Here is an 18,229-nt window from a genome sequence, read left to right as displayed (position 1 = left end):
TTCCCACAAAAAATGCAGTCATGCCCATTTCCTGTACCTTGATCTGTGCATAGTATGTATTATGCCATTCGTTTCATCTTTTTGATTTGATAGGCAATAAATAGCACTTTGTGTTTTAATGTGCATTTATTTAACTACTAATGAGGTTGGATATATTTTCATATACATACTGGGATGATTTTCTTTTTGTAGTAAATTGTAGTACAATTCAGAATTGTATCACATTCTGAATCTGTCGGTACTTTCCTTTGTGTGTTCTGCTTTTGATTACACACTCAGAAACACCTTTCCCATGTTTTATCATCTCATGGGACAAATACCCTTAATTATTTATTTGTCAAATCCTCAACTATTTGTGCCAGTTTATTCTTAAAAATAACTTTAGAATTTGTCATGTTCCGCACTCCACCCCCCCCCCCCACCCTCCGCCAATCTACCTCAAAAATTCCCTTTTGGGATTTTGGTTGGGATTGTATTGAATGGATTCATTTGGTGAAGAATTTATAAATTTACAATTTTATATTAGAATATAAGTTCCACAGGAGAAAAGATATTTGTATCCTTTGTTCACTGCTGTACCCTAGAGTGGTGTCCTGGACTTAGAAAAGTAGCTGTCACAGAGTAGGTGTTTTAAAAATATTTGCATGAATGAATTTTAAGTCTGTTCAGAGATGATGTATGTCTTCTGTTTATTTGCTTTTTTTTTTTTTTTTTTTTTTTACCTTTTTTAACGTCCATCAGAGAAGGTTAGTAGTTCTTTTCATATAGTCCTTACTAATTTCTTATTAAGTTTATCTTGGAAATTTTATGTAACTTTGTTATTTTAAATGATTTTTTCTCCACTCAATTTTCTTTCTGGTTATAGCTGTCACCAGTAGCTTCTTACCAGAAGCTTGCCAGTACCAGAAAAGTAGCTTCTTGTTGAACTCTTAAATTCTAATAGTTTCTCAGTTAATTCTCTTGGGTTTTGTATATTTAAAAAAAAATCCCATGACCTGCAAATAATGTTCATTTTGAATCCTTCATTTCAACATTTACCCTTTCTTTTTCCAGTTTTCTCACTGTATTCATTAGAACTCTCAGAACGATGTTTAATAATAGATCAGAGAATAATCATTCTTGTCTTGTTTCTGACTTTAATAGAAACCCTTTACCCGAAGAGTTGAGTTTGTGATCATGTTGAGGAAATCTCTTCTTATTCTAGTTCAATATGGGTTCTTCTCAGAAATGGATGTTGAGTTTATAAAATGCATTTTGGGCATTTATTGACTTTCCTTTCTTTGAACTAGTGATGTGGTGAATTATATTAATAGATTTCTGAATATTGAAGTATTTTTCTCGTTCCTGAAATCAATCATTCCTGGTCTTGATGCATTCTTCTGAAAATATTCTTCTAGATTTGACTTACTAGACTTATTCAGGATTTTGCATATTCATACATGAGATTGGTCAGAAATTCCCTTTTTGTGCAGTCCTCATTTAGTATTGGTATTAAGGCTATAGTTTCATAAGATAAATCAGGTGATCCCTGCACTTTTCTTTGTCCTGATGGCATTTATTTATTTATTTGTTTTTATTTTAGAGAGGAGGAGAGGGGCTGAGGGGGAGACAATCTTAAGCAGGCTCCACACTGAGTGTGGAGCTGGACATGGGGCTTGATCCCAGGACTCTGGGATCATGACCAGAGCTGAAATCAAGAGTTGGATGCTCAACCAACTGAGTCACACAGATGCCCCTGTCCTGATGGAATTTAAATAAGATAGGAAGTCTCTTCCTTGGAGATTTATTATTCACTGGTAAAGCCATCCAGATAGGCGACATTTTTGATAACATTTTTTTTCCTCAGTTTTATCTAGGGTCTTTAAAAAATTTATTTTGCTACATCCTGAGTAAATTTTGGCCATATATTTTAAATAAATGATTCATTTCATAGGGAGTCTCAAAATTATTAGAGTAATGTACCATCTTTCTACCATTTAAACTTTCAGTTGTGGACGAGATGACATCCCATTCTCATTTCTGGTGTTGTGTATTCCCCCTGTCTTTTTACAGCCAATCCAGATGTTGGTTTATTCATATATCTTGCATAAGCCAATTCTTGGATCTATGTATTTGTTCTACTAATTTTCGAGTTTCCCTATTCATTGATTTTGTTTTTCTATTCATTAATTATTTTCCAAAAGTTTTCTTTGGTTTATTTTGATATTTATATTTTTTTCTGGAATAGAATAAAATGAATACTTTATTTTCATTCTAATTCAATAATAAAGACATTTTAGGCTATGAATTTTTTTTCTCTGAATGGTCTTACCTCATTAATTTTGACACAGTATTTCCTTTATTGTTAATTTCTAGATAGTTTGCAGTTGCTGCTTTGATTTATTTTTATTCTAAGAACTGTCTGGGAGTGTGCTTTCTCATTTCCAAGTGGTTTAATTTGTATTGTTTTAAAGGTTTGTTGATAATGTCTAATTTTATTGCATTGTGTTTGGGTAATGTGGCCTATTTAATGTCTATGTTGGGGATTCACTGAGATTTTCTTTGTGCCCTAATATCATTTTTAAATGATATGTAGATTCTATCTCTAGGGCATAGTGTTTAATCTGTATCTTCATTTATTATTTTCAATTTTGTAAAATGAAATTTGTGTTGTTTTCCTCTGTATATTTGATTACTGTTCATTTCTCTTTGTATTTCTGATGGCTTTTGCTTTGTACCTTGCTGAAACGGTATCCAAAGCAAAAGTGTTCTTTACAGCTATAGCTTCATTATGAATTACAGGTTTATTTCATGTAGGATAATGTATACAATGGTCCTCCCAACAGTGACCTCTGCTGCCTGGCTTTGTCTGGGGTCTTTATGCTTTTGTTATACCTCCCTTCTTGGTGCCAAGGATGAATATTCCAAAAGGATGTGCTTTCCCTGATTTCTATTTTGATAATAGTATTATGATCTCTGTTTATTTTTGTTTACATTTTCTGGGCATAGTTTTGGTGACTCTTTTCTTTTTACCTGCTTTATGTCACTTTATTTTAGTGTTGTTTGTTAGTAAACCTCCTGTAGCATTGTCTTCTGGCATCTATTGCTATAGCAGAGAAATTTGAAACAGGCTATTTTTTTGTTACTTTGTAGGTAACCCAAATTTTTTTTGTAGGCGTTTGTGCATTTTTTCTCCTTATCCTTGTATTTCAGAAATGTGTCAGGAAGCATATAATTATAGGCTTTTTCCCTTTATGGACTTTTCCCTCTGGCATGTAGTAAATCCTTATAACTTATTTACACAGGCCTCTTTTTCAGTTCAGAAATTGTTTCTGTTATATTGATGCTAATTATCTGTATGCTGACTCTCTGGTCTTTGTCTTCCAAAGCTATCCTATTTTTTCTCATCGTTTTCATGTCTCTGACCTTATACTCTTTCTTTTGGGAGAGAAATAGAGCTGACCAGAATTCTCACTGCCTTACTGGCCAGCATCTGTCAGAAAGACAGTTGGATGCCTGAAAATCTGATTAGTCTATGTCCAGGGTATCTGAGTCAGGGATTGTGGACAGGGGAGTTTCCAAGAGTCATGAATTCACGCACAGATAGGTTGTTCTTTGTCCAGCTCCATTTGCCTTAGAATTTTGTGGTGGTTCTGTGTTTTTATTTTGGTTTCTTTTTTTTTTTTTGCAGTAGTGTGTCCTTCAGTCTTAGCTTTCCCAGAGGGGTTAGTGAGTTTTCATCTTTTTCTGTGTTTTCTTAGGTCCCTTGAGTAAATGGCTTGGTTAGATCTAAGTCATAAACCTGGCACTCAGTATCCTAACTTTTGTGAAGCTGGTCAGAACAAGCATTCTTTCTCTTAAAACCCTGAGAGCAGAGGTTCTGAGTTGCTGGTGGAAGCTTCTGGTTTCTTCTCCCACCGTGGGCCTGTGGGTGGGATAATCCTTACAGCAAAGCTCCATGGAGTGGGGGAGGGGGACACTGATACAGGACACGGAAGATGTGATGGCATGTTTTTAGACCTATTCTGGCCTCCTGGCCATCCCTGGGACTCCATAGTTATTTGTAAAAGAAGGATTCCAAGAAATTGTGGATAGCCCCTCTTGCCTGGCTTTATATGGGGGCGGGGTTGCTTTTGATATCCCTCCCTTCTTGCTGCTAGAGATGAAGCAAAGAGGTAATTGCTTGTCTAGGGAATGCACAGAGAGGAAGAAAGGATCCCAGACTGGTCAATTCCAATTAGAAATTGTTGACTTTAGAATTTTGTTGTTCTTTTTGCCAGTTCAGCTGAGCCTTTGGACCACTTCTTTCTCTGTCAACCATGGTAACTGGACACATGCCCTGGAGGTAACCCTCTGGTGGTCACAGGCTTTCTGGGGGCATATTCCTGACATGGGGTGTTTTGAGGTTGGTTCTGTTTGCTTTACATAGGCCCAACAGCACCTGATCCACCCTCACTTCTGCAAACAACCTCATCGTTTCAACTAATGGAAAACCTGATATAGGACATATATCACATTGTATAGTAGTGAGGTTATTGAGATGGTGGAAGCTTCTAAAGGGCATTTGAATCCATTAAAGTTTTTAGTGAGATGCTGGGAGAGGCAGCATCAGGAGGCTCCCAGCCAGACATCATTTTAAGCCAGAACCCTCTCCTATTGATTCTTTTATTGGTTTCTGGATACTAATCAGAAGTGCTGGTCTCAGACACCCTCTTATGCCTTCTGGAGGTGTGCAGGCAGCAGTCATCATTTTTAATGGGATAGACTGGACATCACCTCCTAGACCCTTTTGGTGCCCTGAGGATAGGACCATCAAATCTTCTAAGCCAATTTCCAAATCCTTTCCACATCCCTCCAAATTCCCAGAAAGAACCATAAGTAACCAAGGGACTGCACATCCAGAGGGGAAAAGATGTGGCCTGCCTGAGGCCTGAAGCCTTTCAGCCAGCCATACTGACTTCTGGAAGTTTATGACTTGTCAGAAAAGGTTGAGGAATTGACTTCCTGCCTGACTTGGCTTTCTAATTTTCCCTGTTTCTAAAGCAGAGGAGAAGTTATATTACATGATATAGTTTAAACAATATGATAATAGCAGGTCTAATGATTAGAAACTTCTTCATGAAAACTAGTTGATGAAATATATCCCTATTTATGCCCAGAAACTTACTTCTGCTTTTATTCAGTGTCAATCTTCAGGATTTATTGTAGGCTTGGCATTCTGAGAACTCTCCATTCTGTGGTTTGAATATTGCCATGAGTTTTGACCAAAAGCAATGCCATTTTTATCTGAGTAAGCAGAAGACTTACTTGGGCACAACTATCCATTCTATGGACATTCTCCCCCTGGGTAAGAGTCAAAGAATATTTAATTCCCTGCCTGTGGAAGTTTTGTGCAGTTGTGGTGCCAGTGAGAATTTGGAGAAGACTAAGGCAAGGAAGGAAGGGGGGCAGACAGGAGCCCTGACCCTGAGAGCTGCCCTGTCCCCGCCCTGTTTCCCTGCAGACTTCTCCATGATGACACCCATCAATGACCTCCACACAGCTGACACCTTGAACCTGGCCAAGGGAGAGCGGCTCATGCGGTGCAAGATCAGCAGCGTGTACCGTCTCTTAGACCTTTATGGCTGGGCCCAGCTGAGCGACACCTACGTTACGGTGAGGAGAGCATCTTGGAGTGGGGTGGGCACTGTGTGTGGCCCTGACAAAATCGGAAGGGAGAACTCCTGCTGTTGGCATGGTCATGCACTGAGCCCTTTCAAGGTTTCTAACCATTGTGGTCACTCGTGGCCACTTCTCTAGATAAGGAGCTAGGAACTCCTGGAGCCTATTTCTACGGCTACCCCTGATCATTGGGAGATTCCTATTGTAGGTCCATTGCCCCAGTTCCAAATAAAGGCTGGATCTTCTTCATCTCTCATGTGCTGGAGGGAGATAAGGGTTCCTGGGAGGAAGTTTTAGATGCAGTGGATTCAGGGAAAGAGGGGATTCAAGCAGAGAGTCCTTGGAAATGATCCCTCTCTCTCCTTGCCACTGACAACATGTGTCTTCCTTCCAGCTGAGAGTCAGCAAGGAACAGGATCACTTCCTGATTAGCCCTAAGGGAGTTTCTTGTAGTGAAGTCACCGCATCCAGCCTGGTGAGTACAGTCTGGCATCTCGCTGCCTATTCCTTGTTGAAACAACAGCAGCCTAGAGTGACAGGCCATCTCCAGATTAGCTGCTGTTTTCCTGTTCCTTGTGGAGCTTGCAGTCTGGTGGGCCAGAGAAGACACATGGCCCTGAAGCAGAATACCCATAGCACAACCCAACCATGAGACCAAATGCAAGGTGCAGGCAACAAGCGCAGTCGGAGGGAGGAAGAGGAGGAGGAGGAGGAGGAGGAGGAAATGGAGGAGATGGGCACGGGGTCTTCCTATGCCTGGGATTGGACCCCAAAGGCTGGGAGTGGGGAGGCCTTACTAGATTCGGGGATATATTAGAACAGCAGCCAGTACTTTCTCTCAAGCACTCTGCAAGACCTGCCTAGTGCTGGTGCCATTCGAGATAGCTTCTGGGACCCCTTTTGGTTCTCTTGCTCCTTTTAGGTGTAGTAGGAAGAAAGTTCCAGAAGTTGGTCTTGATCAGGAAAGATTCCTGGGTGGGAGAAGGAAAACATTAGAAAGGACTGTCTTACAAGCAGAAGAGGGCCAGTGGTTGCAGGGGGCTACACCATCTGTGCTGCACAGCTGAGGCCAGAGGGTGCCACCTCCAGGCCTCTGCCAGCCTTGACACACTCTCACATGTTGAGTCCAGGCTTGCAGTTAAAAGAGCCAGCTGACAAAGTCACAGTGTATTTGGGCAGGGCAGGACCATGAGGACTGCCATGGCCACTTTACAGGGAAGAGAGGATGCTGGTGCCCAGGGAGGTAAGTGACTTGAACAGGGCCACCTAACAAGGTCATGGTTGAGTCAGACTGGAACCAAAGACACAAGGAGGCACAGGCTCTGCCTTTAAGTCATTCGTGGCCTAGTGGGGGAGCAGGCAAGTAAACTCAGAGTGAAGAATGCTCTCCTATAGCAGGAAGCTTAGGGAGCCCCAGCAGGAGGGGCAAAGGAGTTGGGTTGACCCAGTGGTGAATGAACTGAGTCCCCAGGAAACCACAGGATAGGCAGACATAGACCGGGACAGCAGGGAGAGGCTGGGCAGAGGCAATTGTGTCCTCAGCAGGAAGACAGTTTGCACAAAGCCAGACGCATGCCAGATCATGGTGCACTTGGGAGGACAGTGAGTGGCTGCCTCTGGCTCACATATTAGTGAGGTTGGAATGGTGACAGGGACCAGATGATAAATGGCACCAAAAGCCTTGTTATGGTGCTTTTGCTTTATTCTGCTGGTCGTGTAGAGCCTCTGAAGCACTGTAAGCAGGTGAGTGATGTGGCCAGGTTTCCGTGTAGCAATCGTACCCTGCCAGCTGTGTGCAGAAGTGACTTTAGGACAACTGGCTGGTGCTAAGAAGAGGGTGCTGCCTTGGATAGTGCAATGTCAGGCATAGGGGCAGTTCTGTGAGGCAGGAGTGGGGGGTTGGAGCGAGGCAGAAGCTGCCATTGATAAAGAAGCTCCAGGGTTTCCCCTTAGCCAGGAGGAGGTATGGACATGATTGTACTTGCACAGGGTTGTTTTTGTCTATGCTTAAGCATGATTAAGGAATAGTCTTTTGTGTTGCTGTGTCACAAAGTGACCTTCTCTAGTGGTGATGTTCCGTGAAACTGTTTATGCTAAGCAGGGAACACCACAGCCTGACTGTGTGCAGAGTCAGCCAGAGCCACCATTAGGGGTGTGTGTGTGTGTGTGTGTGTGTGTGTGCGCGCACATCACATGAATGCGTGATTTTTAGCCATGACACCTACTACCTCCTTGGCATCAGAAGCAGATTATATTATAAGACCACTGACTAGTTTCTACCTGTCCTTTAAGACCTAGCTTTTGGGTGATTAGTAAATGGATGTTTATTATACTACTCTCTTTACCTTTGTGTATGTTTAAAAATTCAAAGTAAAGAGTAAAAAACAAGAAAACATCTCAGATGTTACTTCTTTTGGGAAGACTTCTCTGATCTCCTTCTTTTACTGGGATCAAAGACTCCTTCCATCTGTTTCTAGAGAATTCTGTGATGGACTGTCTTCTAGCCCCTCTACCCAAGTTGTGGTCTGTAGACCAACAGCCTGGGTGTCACTTGGGAACTTGTTAGAAATGTAGACTCTTGGACCCCATTCTTGGCTACTGAATCAGAATCTGCATTTTGACGGGATCCCCAGGTGATTATTATACCCAGTAAAGTTTGAGAAACTCTGCTCTAGTATTTTTCCTGCTGAATTATAATCACCCATGTTGCCTGTTGGCCTGTGTACTCACTGAGGGCAGAAACCAGGTCTCTTTTTCTCCCAACACCAAGCCCAGCCCTAGCTGCTGGTGTGCTGGAATGTCTGAATACAGTGGGTAGGCGTGTGCTGGCCCACGGGCAGGGAGACTCGTGAGGGCCTCTTCCGGCCCTGTGGCCATCAGTGTCTCTTCTTTGTTGGCCCAGATCAAGGTGAATATCCTGGGAGAGGTGGTGGAGAAGGGCAGCAGCTGCTTCCCAGTGGATACCACGGGCTTCTGTCTGCATTCGGCCATCTACGCAGCCAGACCCGATGTGCGTTGCATCATCCACCTGCACACGCCAGCCACCGCAGCCGTGAGTGTCCACTCCTTAGGCCAGCATTTCAGACCCTGAGGCTGGCGGAAGACCCCTGCTACCTGCTTCTCTGAGGTTCTCCCTGAGGAAAGACCTAAGCCCCCCAAGCTGGTGGCAGTCTTGTTTTTTAAAAACAGTTCTGGAAAGATTTCCTGGAACTCAGGCCAAGTTGAGGAGAGGGAACACCCAATGTGGGGACACTAATCCTCTCCATTTTTCTAAGCACCAAAGTCTTGGTTTGGGGAAATAAGGTAAAGATGTGTAATGTCTGCTCTACTGCGTCCCCCACCCTGCTGCACACACACACACAAGCACCACTGACCCAGGTAATGGCATCTCTTGAGTTTCTGTTCAGGTCAGTCCTACTGGACTAAGGGCTGACGCCTGCCCCCAGCCCCTCTCTCTAGTAAGGAGAGATCTTGATAAAAGATAATACAGTGGGAACCTGGACTTGTCCACTCCTCATTGCCCAAGGTAGGCTGAGAGCTGGGATTGCAGCAAGGAAAACTAGGAGAGAGTAGAAGCGATACCCTCAAGTATCAGGTTGTCCATTCAAGGGCTCTGGTAATTTCCCCATGTGTACCTAAGACACTGCAGTGTCACTTGGAAAGGCAACCACCAACCAGTTCTGGATGTTTCCCCAGCCTTCAACCCATCTCTCTGACTACGAGGCCTTATACCTACAGGGGCAGAGCAGACTTGTCACTGGCCTCGGGTTTTTTCTACCAAGTACACTAGTTATGAGGATTCAGATTTTCCAGAATTTGGGCCAAGACTGAATGATATATGTGTGCTGAGTGTCCATTTCTGCAGGCTTACTCATGGGGCAGAATGAGTGAACAAAGGCAAGAAGCTCTCCTAAATCTCTCCATGCCCTTGCTTTTAATAAAAGGCAGGGTGTGGGGCATGGATTTTAACCCTGTTCCCTGGTGCTCTTATTGCCCTGTCATGAGTAAGACGGGGCTTCTCAGTGAGCCTCCCTGTTTCTGCCCTGACCTCAAGGTTGAGGACTTCCACCAGCCCATCCCAGAGGACCCTGGACCCTGCCTCACCCCAGCCTCTTCCCCGAGTCCTAGGACAAGAGAAGAGCTGGGAGTGGGCAGCAGCACCAGCTCTCTCAAGGGCATTCTCTGTAGCAGTTTTAGAAAATGGTATATTGACATGGCTGCTATCAAAATGGTAAGATTTGGGAAATCTGGAAAGACATCAGAGGAAGCAGAAAGCCAGACCCAATCAGGTGCAGCAGAGGCAGAGGGCGGTGCCTTTGTTGGGGGCTTGCTCCCTCTGCCAGTAGTCCTCAGAGGAGAGTCTGGCTGTGCCACTCTGAGGAAAGCGCAGATGTGACAGAGGAGCTAGGGGAGCTGCAGGTGCTAACCATTCCACTGTCTCACTAAAGGTGTCAGCCATGAAGTGCGGCCTCCTGCCTGTCTCCCACAATGCCCTGCTGGTGGGGGACATGGCCTACTATGACTTCAATGGTGGGATGGAGCAGGAAGCGGATCGAATCAGCCTGCAGAAGTGCCTTGGACCCACCTGCAAGGTTTGCTCAGCTGTTCCGGGAAGACACTCTGGGGTGGGATTGTCAAAAGCCTACATCATGAGTGACACGTGTTCAGAGGACAATGTTTCAAAGTTGCACATATACAAAAATGTGAAAAAAGATTCTCTATATGCCACTACCCTGAGATTTTGGTGCTCACTCGAAATATAGTCGCATATATTTATAAAACTAGGATCATAAAATATATTCTCCTTTCTCCCTTAGCAATATCCAGTAAATACCGTTGTGTTTTATTATTTTCTAAATCACTATTTTAAATTATTAAAATATACCTCATTATATGAATGGCTGTGTCACCATTTTACCTTAACAGTCTTCTGTAGTTGGACATTTGGAGGGTTTTTTCCCCTGAATTTTTCCTTGATATGAACAACATGCAATGAAAATTCTTTCATTTAAATCTCTGTGTATGCCTGAGACTGCATCCTTAGGATAAATGCCTGGGATGCACATTTTAGAACTCTTACTTCATATAGGCAAATTGCCCTCTCCTCCCCAGCATCTGGTATGTGAGAACACTGCTTCCTAGTCTTCCTAAACTTGTTACCATTTTTTTTTTTTTTTTGCTAACTTGATAGAAACAGAATCTCACTATTGTTTTTTTTAAATCTAAAGACCTATATTTTAACAGCAAATAATTAGGGGTGGCCAGCTTAGTACAGGAAGTTTTGGAACGGAGCCTGGGCTGATGGATGCTTGTTCCTGTCCTCAAAAGGCACTCACTGCCTGAGTCATTTCCAGTCTGAGAGCCCCTGTCTTCCCATCTCTGACACAGAGGAGAAATCCCTGCCACTCTCTCCTGACATTCTCTAATGCCTCATTAGCAATGCCCGGAGAAGGAGGAGATGTTCACATCTATGAAATGCTGTCAGAGTTTGAGACATGGGGCATTTGCTATCTACAAAGTCTTTTGGAGGCCAGAGTCATCATCCCTTCCTGTTTCCCTTGAGAGGAAAAAAACTCCAGCTGTTTTCATTCAGCAACAGAGAATGTGATGATGAGGCCACTAGGCCTCAGCCAAGGTCTGCAAGGACAAATCCAACACACCGATCTGTGTTCCTGTTACTAAGTGGGCATCATCTGTTTTCAGAGAGTTCTTGAAGATAAAACTAACCAAGGAACAGTTTCTTCATCTGAACTTTGGGGAGTCAGGCTCTTAGTGTAAATTAATTTCTGTTTCTCTCCCCCACCACCACCGCTTTTATCTCCCTGCTCCTGGCTGACTCACAAACATTGCACCAACAGTGAAAACACCTGGGTTCTAGTTCGGATTCTGCCCCTGACTAGCTGGGAGACTTTCAATTTCTTTAGGCCTCTGTTTCCTCTTCTGTAAAACCAGAGAGTTAGAGTAGAAGGTCACTACAGCTTCTTTCACAGAGCTATAGGGTCTTAGAGCTGGCAGGACATCACCGAATTCATGGAGAGGAGACTTGAGGTCCAGAGAGGTGACATGACTCACCTGTTTCTTCAGAACCACCTCTTGAGAGAGCCACCCCCTTGGGTTTTGGTTTCCAAGTCAACCAAGTCACAGGATCCAGAGGTTGCTTTTGAGGTTAGTCCCTAATATTGGACATCAAGTAATTTTGTTCAATTTAACAGACACCAGTTTTTTAGATTTCTAAGCCATCCAAAGCCTAAAAATCCAGGTATTGCCCAAAGAAATCCAGTAAGCTACCTAGTCTCAGTTTTACAAAGCATCTTCCATTTCTTAGGGATGATTCCTCGGGTTAATATTACATGTGGGGTAGCTAGGAATGTTTGTAGAGGGAGAATGAACAAGGAGTTGGTGGGGAGGGTGCTTTGGGATTGGATATGGAAACTGATCTGGAATAGATGAAAAATCGCTCCTTCTTAACTAAAGTTTAAAAGACTTGAAGTTTTAATTGGCCATTTGCTCCTCTGCAGATCCTGGTGCTAAGAAACCATGGAGTGGTTGCTCTAGGTGACACCGTGGAGGAGGCGTTTTATAAGGTCTTCCACCTGCAGGCTGCATGTGAGATACAGGTGAGCAAGTTCCTCTGGGGAGTGGGCCCCAGAGTGCCTCTGACGCAGGCCCCCCTGGCTGTGATTTAAGGAGTCCTGTGAGCCAGCCATCTGAAAGCCTTGCCCTGTTTCTCTGCCTTGGAACCACCTTATCCTTCTAAAGTTTCACAATTAGAATCAGTTTTGCAGCTTTAAAATATTTATCACTGTTATCTAACAACCATTGCCTACCTCTTGAGGGTCAGTGCTCAGGGCAGGGAACTTTGTAGGCCCATCAATTGGATGGTGGTAGAAACCATAATAGGGCATATAAAAGTTCTTACCATGCTCAGATCCTACCTGGGGTATAACTGTAACATCTATCTATGCCAAATAGACACCACTTAGGTAACTTAGGTAGGTTTTTTTTTTTTTTTTTTTTTTTTTTTTTTTTTGCCTGGAGGGTGTCGTTTGCAAATACTATTAACATGGTCCAGCCCAGAAAGAGATGTGGAGAGCAGGCCAGGGTGAAGTTTGACATGGCAAGCCTGAACACCAGGGAATCTCCAAAGTAATGTCCAGGGAGCCCATCACAAAGTTCCCCTAACTAGTAAGCAATGGGATAGAGGGTGGGTAGGGAGTGTCAGTGATCATGGGCCCCCTAGAGGAATTGGTGGAGAAGCAATAGGAAAGCACAAACCCTATAGTTCTGCCAGTTAACAAAATAATGTTGGATAACCCAAACACATGCTCCTTTCAGTGTGGCAAGCTGTCAGGGGTGAGGAAGGTGGCCTTGCAAGCTGAATGGACTTCATCGTTCCCAGCTCTGGGATGTGTGCCCTTGGGTCAGGGACTTGCTTTCCAGAGCCTATGCTTCCTCAGCTGGAGACATGGGGACTGTGGAGTCCTTGTGAGGATGGGGCCTTTCAGACAAGGAGAGGTGTTGCTGATGGTATTTTTAGGACTCGGTTGACACAAGGGGCGGCTAACTGCTCCAGGATGAGTCAGCTCCTTGCAAGGTCCTTTGGTCTCCTGTCTGCTCTCTTCTGGCCCGTCTAGGCAGAGCAGTGCCACAGACAGAAGGCCTGCCTTTGTCTTGGGAGTTGAGGGGTGGGCGGAAGAATGGGACAATCCCAGAAGCATCCCAGGTGGAGACTACAAGTGGCACCTTTCTCAATGGTTTTTAAAGGCCTAAGTTGAGAGGACAGTTATTAAGACAATGATGAATAGGAGTTAGAAGAAGTCTCCCCACCCCCCAAACAGCAGTGGTCAGAACCAAAGAAGGTGAAGGTAGAACCAGGATCAAGGCAGTACCTTTCAGATGCGGTGGCCTCCCTACCCCAACCAGAGATGCTGACCCTGAGCTCTGTCCCATGACTGACATTAGAACCTGGCAGAGCCTCTGATATGCCCACTTTGTTTCCCCCCATATCTGAGCTCTTACAAGTTCCCCACCTTCCTGCTGAAGAAGAGGCTTCCGTGAGAAAATAGCTCTTATCACTTTGCAAAGACAGCATGGACCTAAAATGAATGGAGAGAGATGCCCATGTATCCCCCCACATGGTGAAGACTGCTCCACACTAAGAAATGGCCTCTGTGCAGTTTAACCAAAGGCAGGATGGCTGTCTAGCAGCTGAGGGGATGAAAGCGCAGAGCTGTCAGCCACTGGCCCCAACAGCCCCAGCTGCTTCTCTTGGCCCTGCCTGCTGTCCCTTTCTTTTCAGTCAGGACTGACTCGATGTGACCTTGTTAAAGTGCATCAGGCAATGGAGCCAAATAACCCCCCAGAAAAGCTCCAGTGGCTTTTTTCCCCAGCTTGTAGAACAGGGAAGCTTCTAGAGAGAGAGAGGAAGCTGGAAGGTATAGAAGCAAAACAGGCAAGATTAGGCCAGAAGTGTGGATGGTTTAAGGCATGAATGATCCCAGGGGCTGACAGATGCTGTTGGGATTGCAGCCCCTGGCCAGGCCATTTCTAGTTGAACAGCCAGCACTGAGGTTCTATTTCCATTGTGGGCCTACTTTTCTCCCCCAGTGACCTTGGCAAACAAGCAAATGTGGCTGTGGTCATTTTAGTGGTTCAAGGCTAAAAGCCTAGTCCATTCACCTTGGGGAGAGTGTTCTCATTGCTCTCCATCAGTTTGGGGTTCTAGGAATCTGGGTCATCCCCAGCTGAGAGAGGCAGCTCCCTGCTCTGCTTACAGGCAGATGGGAAGAAGCTCAGGCAATTCTTCCCCATCTGCTACCCATCACCATGGAAACTAATGGGGGGGCGGGGAAGGGAGGTGGAAGGAGTCAGCTCTTGTAAGGATGTGGGCAATTCTTTCCTCCTCCATAACGACTAGTCCCCAGGGCATATTGTTTCTTTCATAGTAAAACCCCAGAATTTATTTATCATAAACATTTATGTGGCACTCTCTATGTACCGGGTGCTATTCTAGGTACTTCACGAATATTGCCTTACATAATACTCGTGAGGTAGATCCTACTATTTTCATTTTACAGATGAGAAAACTGAGGCACAGAAAGGGTAAATAACTGCTCCAAGTCACACAGTGAGTGAGTAGCAGAGCCAGGATTCAAGCCCAGGCAGCCTATGTCCCAAGTCCATGTTCTTAAACACTACATTGCATTGCCTCTTGGGGCAATGAGGGTCAGTGGGAAAGATCAGCTGACAGTCAGGGTTTCACTCCAAGTCAGCCAGGGAAACATCAACTGACAGTCTGCACTCCAAGTCAGGGTTTCACGGTCCCAGGGCTAAAGCCCTGCCTTGGCTAGATAGGGACCCACGATGAACTAGGTAATTGATCTACCAGTTGGGATTCATGGCCATTGAGAGTGCATTCCCACGGTGCGGCCCCAGTGTAGGTGTGAGGGACTTCAGCATTAGAAAATACAGCAACAGAGGGCAGAACTGGAACTAGTGAATGCACATAACAAAAAGGGAGGTTTGAACTCAGTGCAATCTGTATGAACTCACTGTAACCCTTCTCACATTTGGACAACAGTATAGTAGGCTGCCTCAATAGGCACGGATCTGAGCATCTTCCAGGGATATTGGACAGGGACATTTAGTTTTGGTGGGAGAGGGGAGTAAATGCCTACTGAAGTCTCTGTTTTTGCCAGGAAACAGAGTCATCTTTGTAAGATAAAAATGGAGGCTTCCATTGGACACATGTCTTGGATGAAGAGGGAATGGAAAATGAGTGTTCTTGCTCCCTCCACTTCACAGGGTGACAGGGGTCACCTTGCAGGGGTGGCCTGGCTGACCTCTAGGACATCTCGTAGGAGCCATTTGTTACATTGGTGAATTTAACACACTCTGGGTGTGTCCCAGAGCCTCATGGTTTCATAGACTTATGTTTGCCAGCAAGCTAAATTGTACACTTTTATTTTCAGTAAAAACTGGAACACCGAATGTTTATATAATCGGAGCATTCTCCTAGAATAAGTAGGCTTACAAGAGATATCAAATGGCAATCAGATTTGCAGCACAAAACACCTGGATCACTACCTATAATACTCAGAAACCACCATCTCTCCCTGTTGGGGGACTCACCCTGGAAGCTAAATCATAACCAATTATGTCCAAGCGGTGGATTCATGGAACAAATAGAATGTACCATTAGATGAATATAGAATTAGGAAATAAGGAGATTAGTTAGATTAGGGAATGTTTTTTAGGATCATTAAAATCGCCTGCTGTATACACACACCTCTTGCCCTAATACCCAGAGTCCATTGCCTGCAACCACTTGTTATAGCCCCTTTCCATGGAGACATGATGGGACATATACTCCAAGTTCATTGGTGAAGCTGCCTGACTCCTGCACAGCGCCCAGCTGTGTACTACCAGCACATCATGTATCTCCTTTTTCTGGGTTTCCTTGACCAACTAATACCACTGTTGAAGATGAATTCTTCCTTTAGACCTGTTAATTCAAGCCATCAGGCTACTCTGATGTTTTTTATTGCCTGAGAATCTAGCCTATTTTCTTTCGAGTGACTTTTTTTCTAAAAAAACAAAAACAAAACAAAACAAAAAAAACAAAAAAACAACAGAGGGAGAGATTTTGAAGAGAGAAAGAGAAAGGTGCAGAAGAATAATAGAATATACACCCACTATTCACCACTCAGATTTAAAAAGTAAAAGCCTTTTTACTTAAGATTTTTTCCTCTTTAAGAAATAAAATATTACAGACAAGAATTGAAGCCCCTTTGGAGCCCTTTCTGATCTTACTGTATGACCCCACCTGCAAAATAATCACAATTTGAGGTTGGTCTGTATCCCAGGTAACTTTTGAGTCCTCCATATTGCTTTATTCTTAAGGTTTAACATTTGCGTGATTTCCTCCTCCTCTGTAGTCTCTAAGAACTAACACTAAGAAAGAAATTGCTAATACCTCTGTTCCTGGAAATGGGTGCATGCCCAGTAAGTTTCCTCTGGGAGGAAAAAGTCACATGCAGCTCACATTTCTAGACATGTGTACACACACACACACACACACACAAACTGAGGTCTCTCTGCTCTTTGCCGCAGGTGTCCGCCCTGTCCAGCGCTGGGGGAGTGGAGAACCTCATCCTCCTGGAGCAGGAGAAGCACCGACCCCACGAAGTGGGCTCTGTCCAGTGGGCAGGGAGCACCTTCGGACCCATGCAGAAGAGCCGGCTGGGGGAGCACGAGTTTGAAGCCCTCATGAGGATGCTGGACAACCTGGTGAGTCTTGTGCCATTGTCCTTTCAGGCCAGTCTCTTGAGCCTCAGCCCCCTGTAACCAGTCAGTGGGACAATAAGGTGGGCGTGAGAACTGCCAGCATCAGGGTTAAGTTGTGAAGGCCTCATTGATTGGCACCTGACTCAGAATTTGTGGTCATTCTAATAGTGGTTGAGTCTTCTTAAATGATGGCCTTTGCCACCCCTTCTAAGGGCTGTGGATGCCATCTTATATTGTGGCTCAGTTCACTCCTTTGTGGTTAGTTCTGCCTTTCTTATCTCATGATTTTAATGTAGAAAACACAGAATATACTAATTTCCTTATTCTGGTAAGCAGTATTCTAACAACATGCTGTCATAATGATTGAACGAATCAATCCTGCAAGGAGTTAACTGGTATGTGTCCAGGAGTGAGCTTGAAAGGATACAAAAGAATGTTAAGATGTTCTTCCTTCTAGGGGCTAACAGTTTAGTTGATGATATGACCTATAAACAGGGGACAATTGGAGAACAAGAGGAAAGTATGCACCATGAGGTACTGGTTGCAGGAAGAGATTATAACATTGATTGCTCAGAGAAGTGAAGGATGAAACCTATCCTTAGACCGTTTCTATATCTAATTCATGTTCCCCTCCTCATTGCTACTACCTTGGACCCTCTTTATTGTATCCAGGTCATTGTGATAATTAATCTTTTTCCCCTTGCCTCCAGTCCCTCCAAACCATCTCCACATTAGTATGAGACTGACCATGAGGGCCACGTTATAATGATGAAAAATACAATCCACACTGAAAATATAATTCCCATTAACATTCGTGTGCCGAGTAATCCATGCCTAAGTAAAGCACCAGAGCCAGAAAGTTTCATACAGGAATTCTTTCAAATCTTTAAGAGACAATTCTTGTGCCATCTTAAACTGTTTCAGAGGATGAAAACAGGACACAAAACCATAATGATCATAATACATTCAGACCAGTCTTTGAGTTGATGAAAAATGCTTTCTGAACACTAGCAGATAGTATCTGGCATAACATTGAATAATAATACCTAATAACCAAGTGAAGGCTCATTCCTAGTATTCAAGGATGGTTTAATATTATAAATCTTTTAAATGTATTTTATGATATTAATGAGTCAAAGGATAAAAACCTTTTGGTCATTTTAGTATCAGAAGTTATTTGATAAAAATATATCGACTTATAAATATAGCTATTAAGACAGGAGGACATTTAACATGATAAAATAAATCATGGTAAAACACTAGAAGTAGAAGTAAAAGTATTTCCATTAGGGGCGCCTGGGTG

The 18,229-nt window shown here is 43.9% G+C and overlaps 1 protein-coding gene across 3 annotated transcripts in view; it reads left to right on the top strand.

Annotated features, from left to right (window-relative positions):
- The window catches only part of ADD2 (adducin 2), a 42,722-nt gene that overhangs the window by 3,761 nt on the left and 20,732 nt on the right, over positions 1 to 18,229 (top strand). For all 3 annotated transcript variants that reach the window (XM_045446392.1, XM_045446391.1, XM_045446390.1), the window contains exons 3-8: positions 5,483 to 5,634; positions 6,035 to 6,115; positions 8,543 to 8,692; positions 10,089 to 10,232; positions 12,159 to 12,257; positions 16,753 to 16,929. In XM_045446392.1, the coding sequence (XP_045302348.1) occupies positions 5,483 to 5,634; positions 6,035 to 6,115; positions 8,543 to 8,692; positions 10,089 to 10,232; positions 12,159 to 12,257; positions 16,753 to 16,929 (803 nt within the window). The remainder of the gene's footprint in view (positions 1 to 5,482; positions 5,635 to 6,034; positions 6,116 to 8,542; positions 8,693 to 10,088; positions 10,233 to 12,158; positions 12,258 to 16,752; positions 16,930 to 18,229) is intronic.

This window comes from Leopardus geoffroyi, chromosome A3 (genome assembly GCF_018350155.1).
Source record: "Leopardus geoffroyi isolate Oge1 chromosome A3, O.geoffroyi_Oge1_pat1.0, whole genome shotgun sequence".
NCBI lineage: Eukaryota > Metazoa > Chordata > Mammalia > Carnivora > Felidae > Leopardus > Leopardus geoffroyi.
This window is presented reverse-complemented; position numbering and strand designations above follow the sequence as displayed.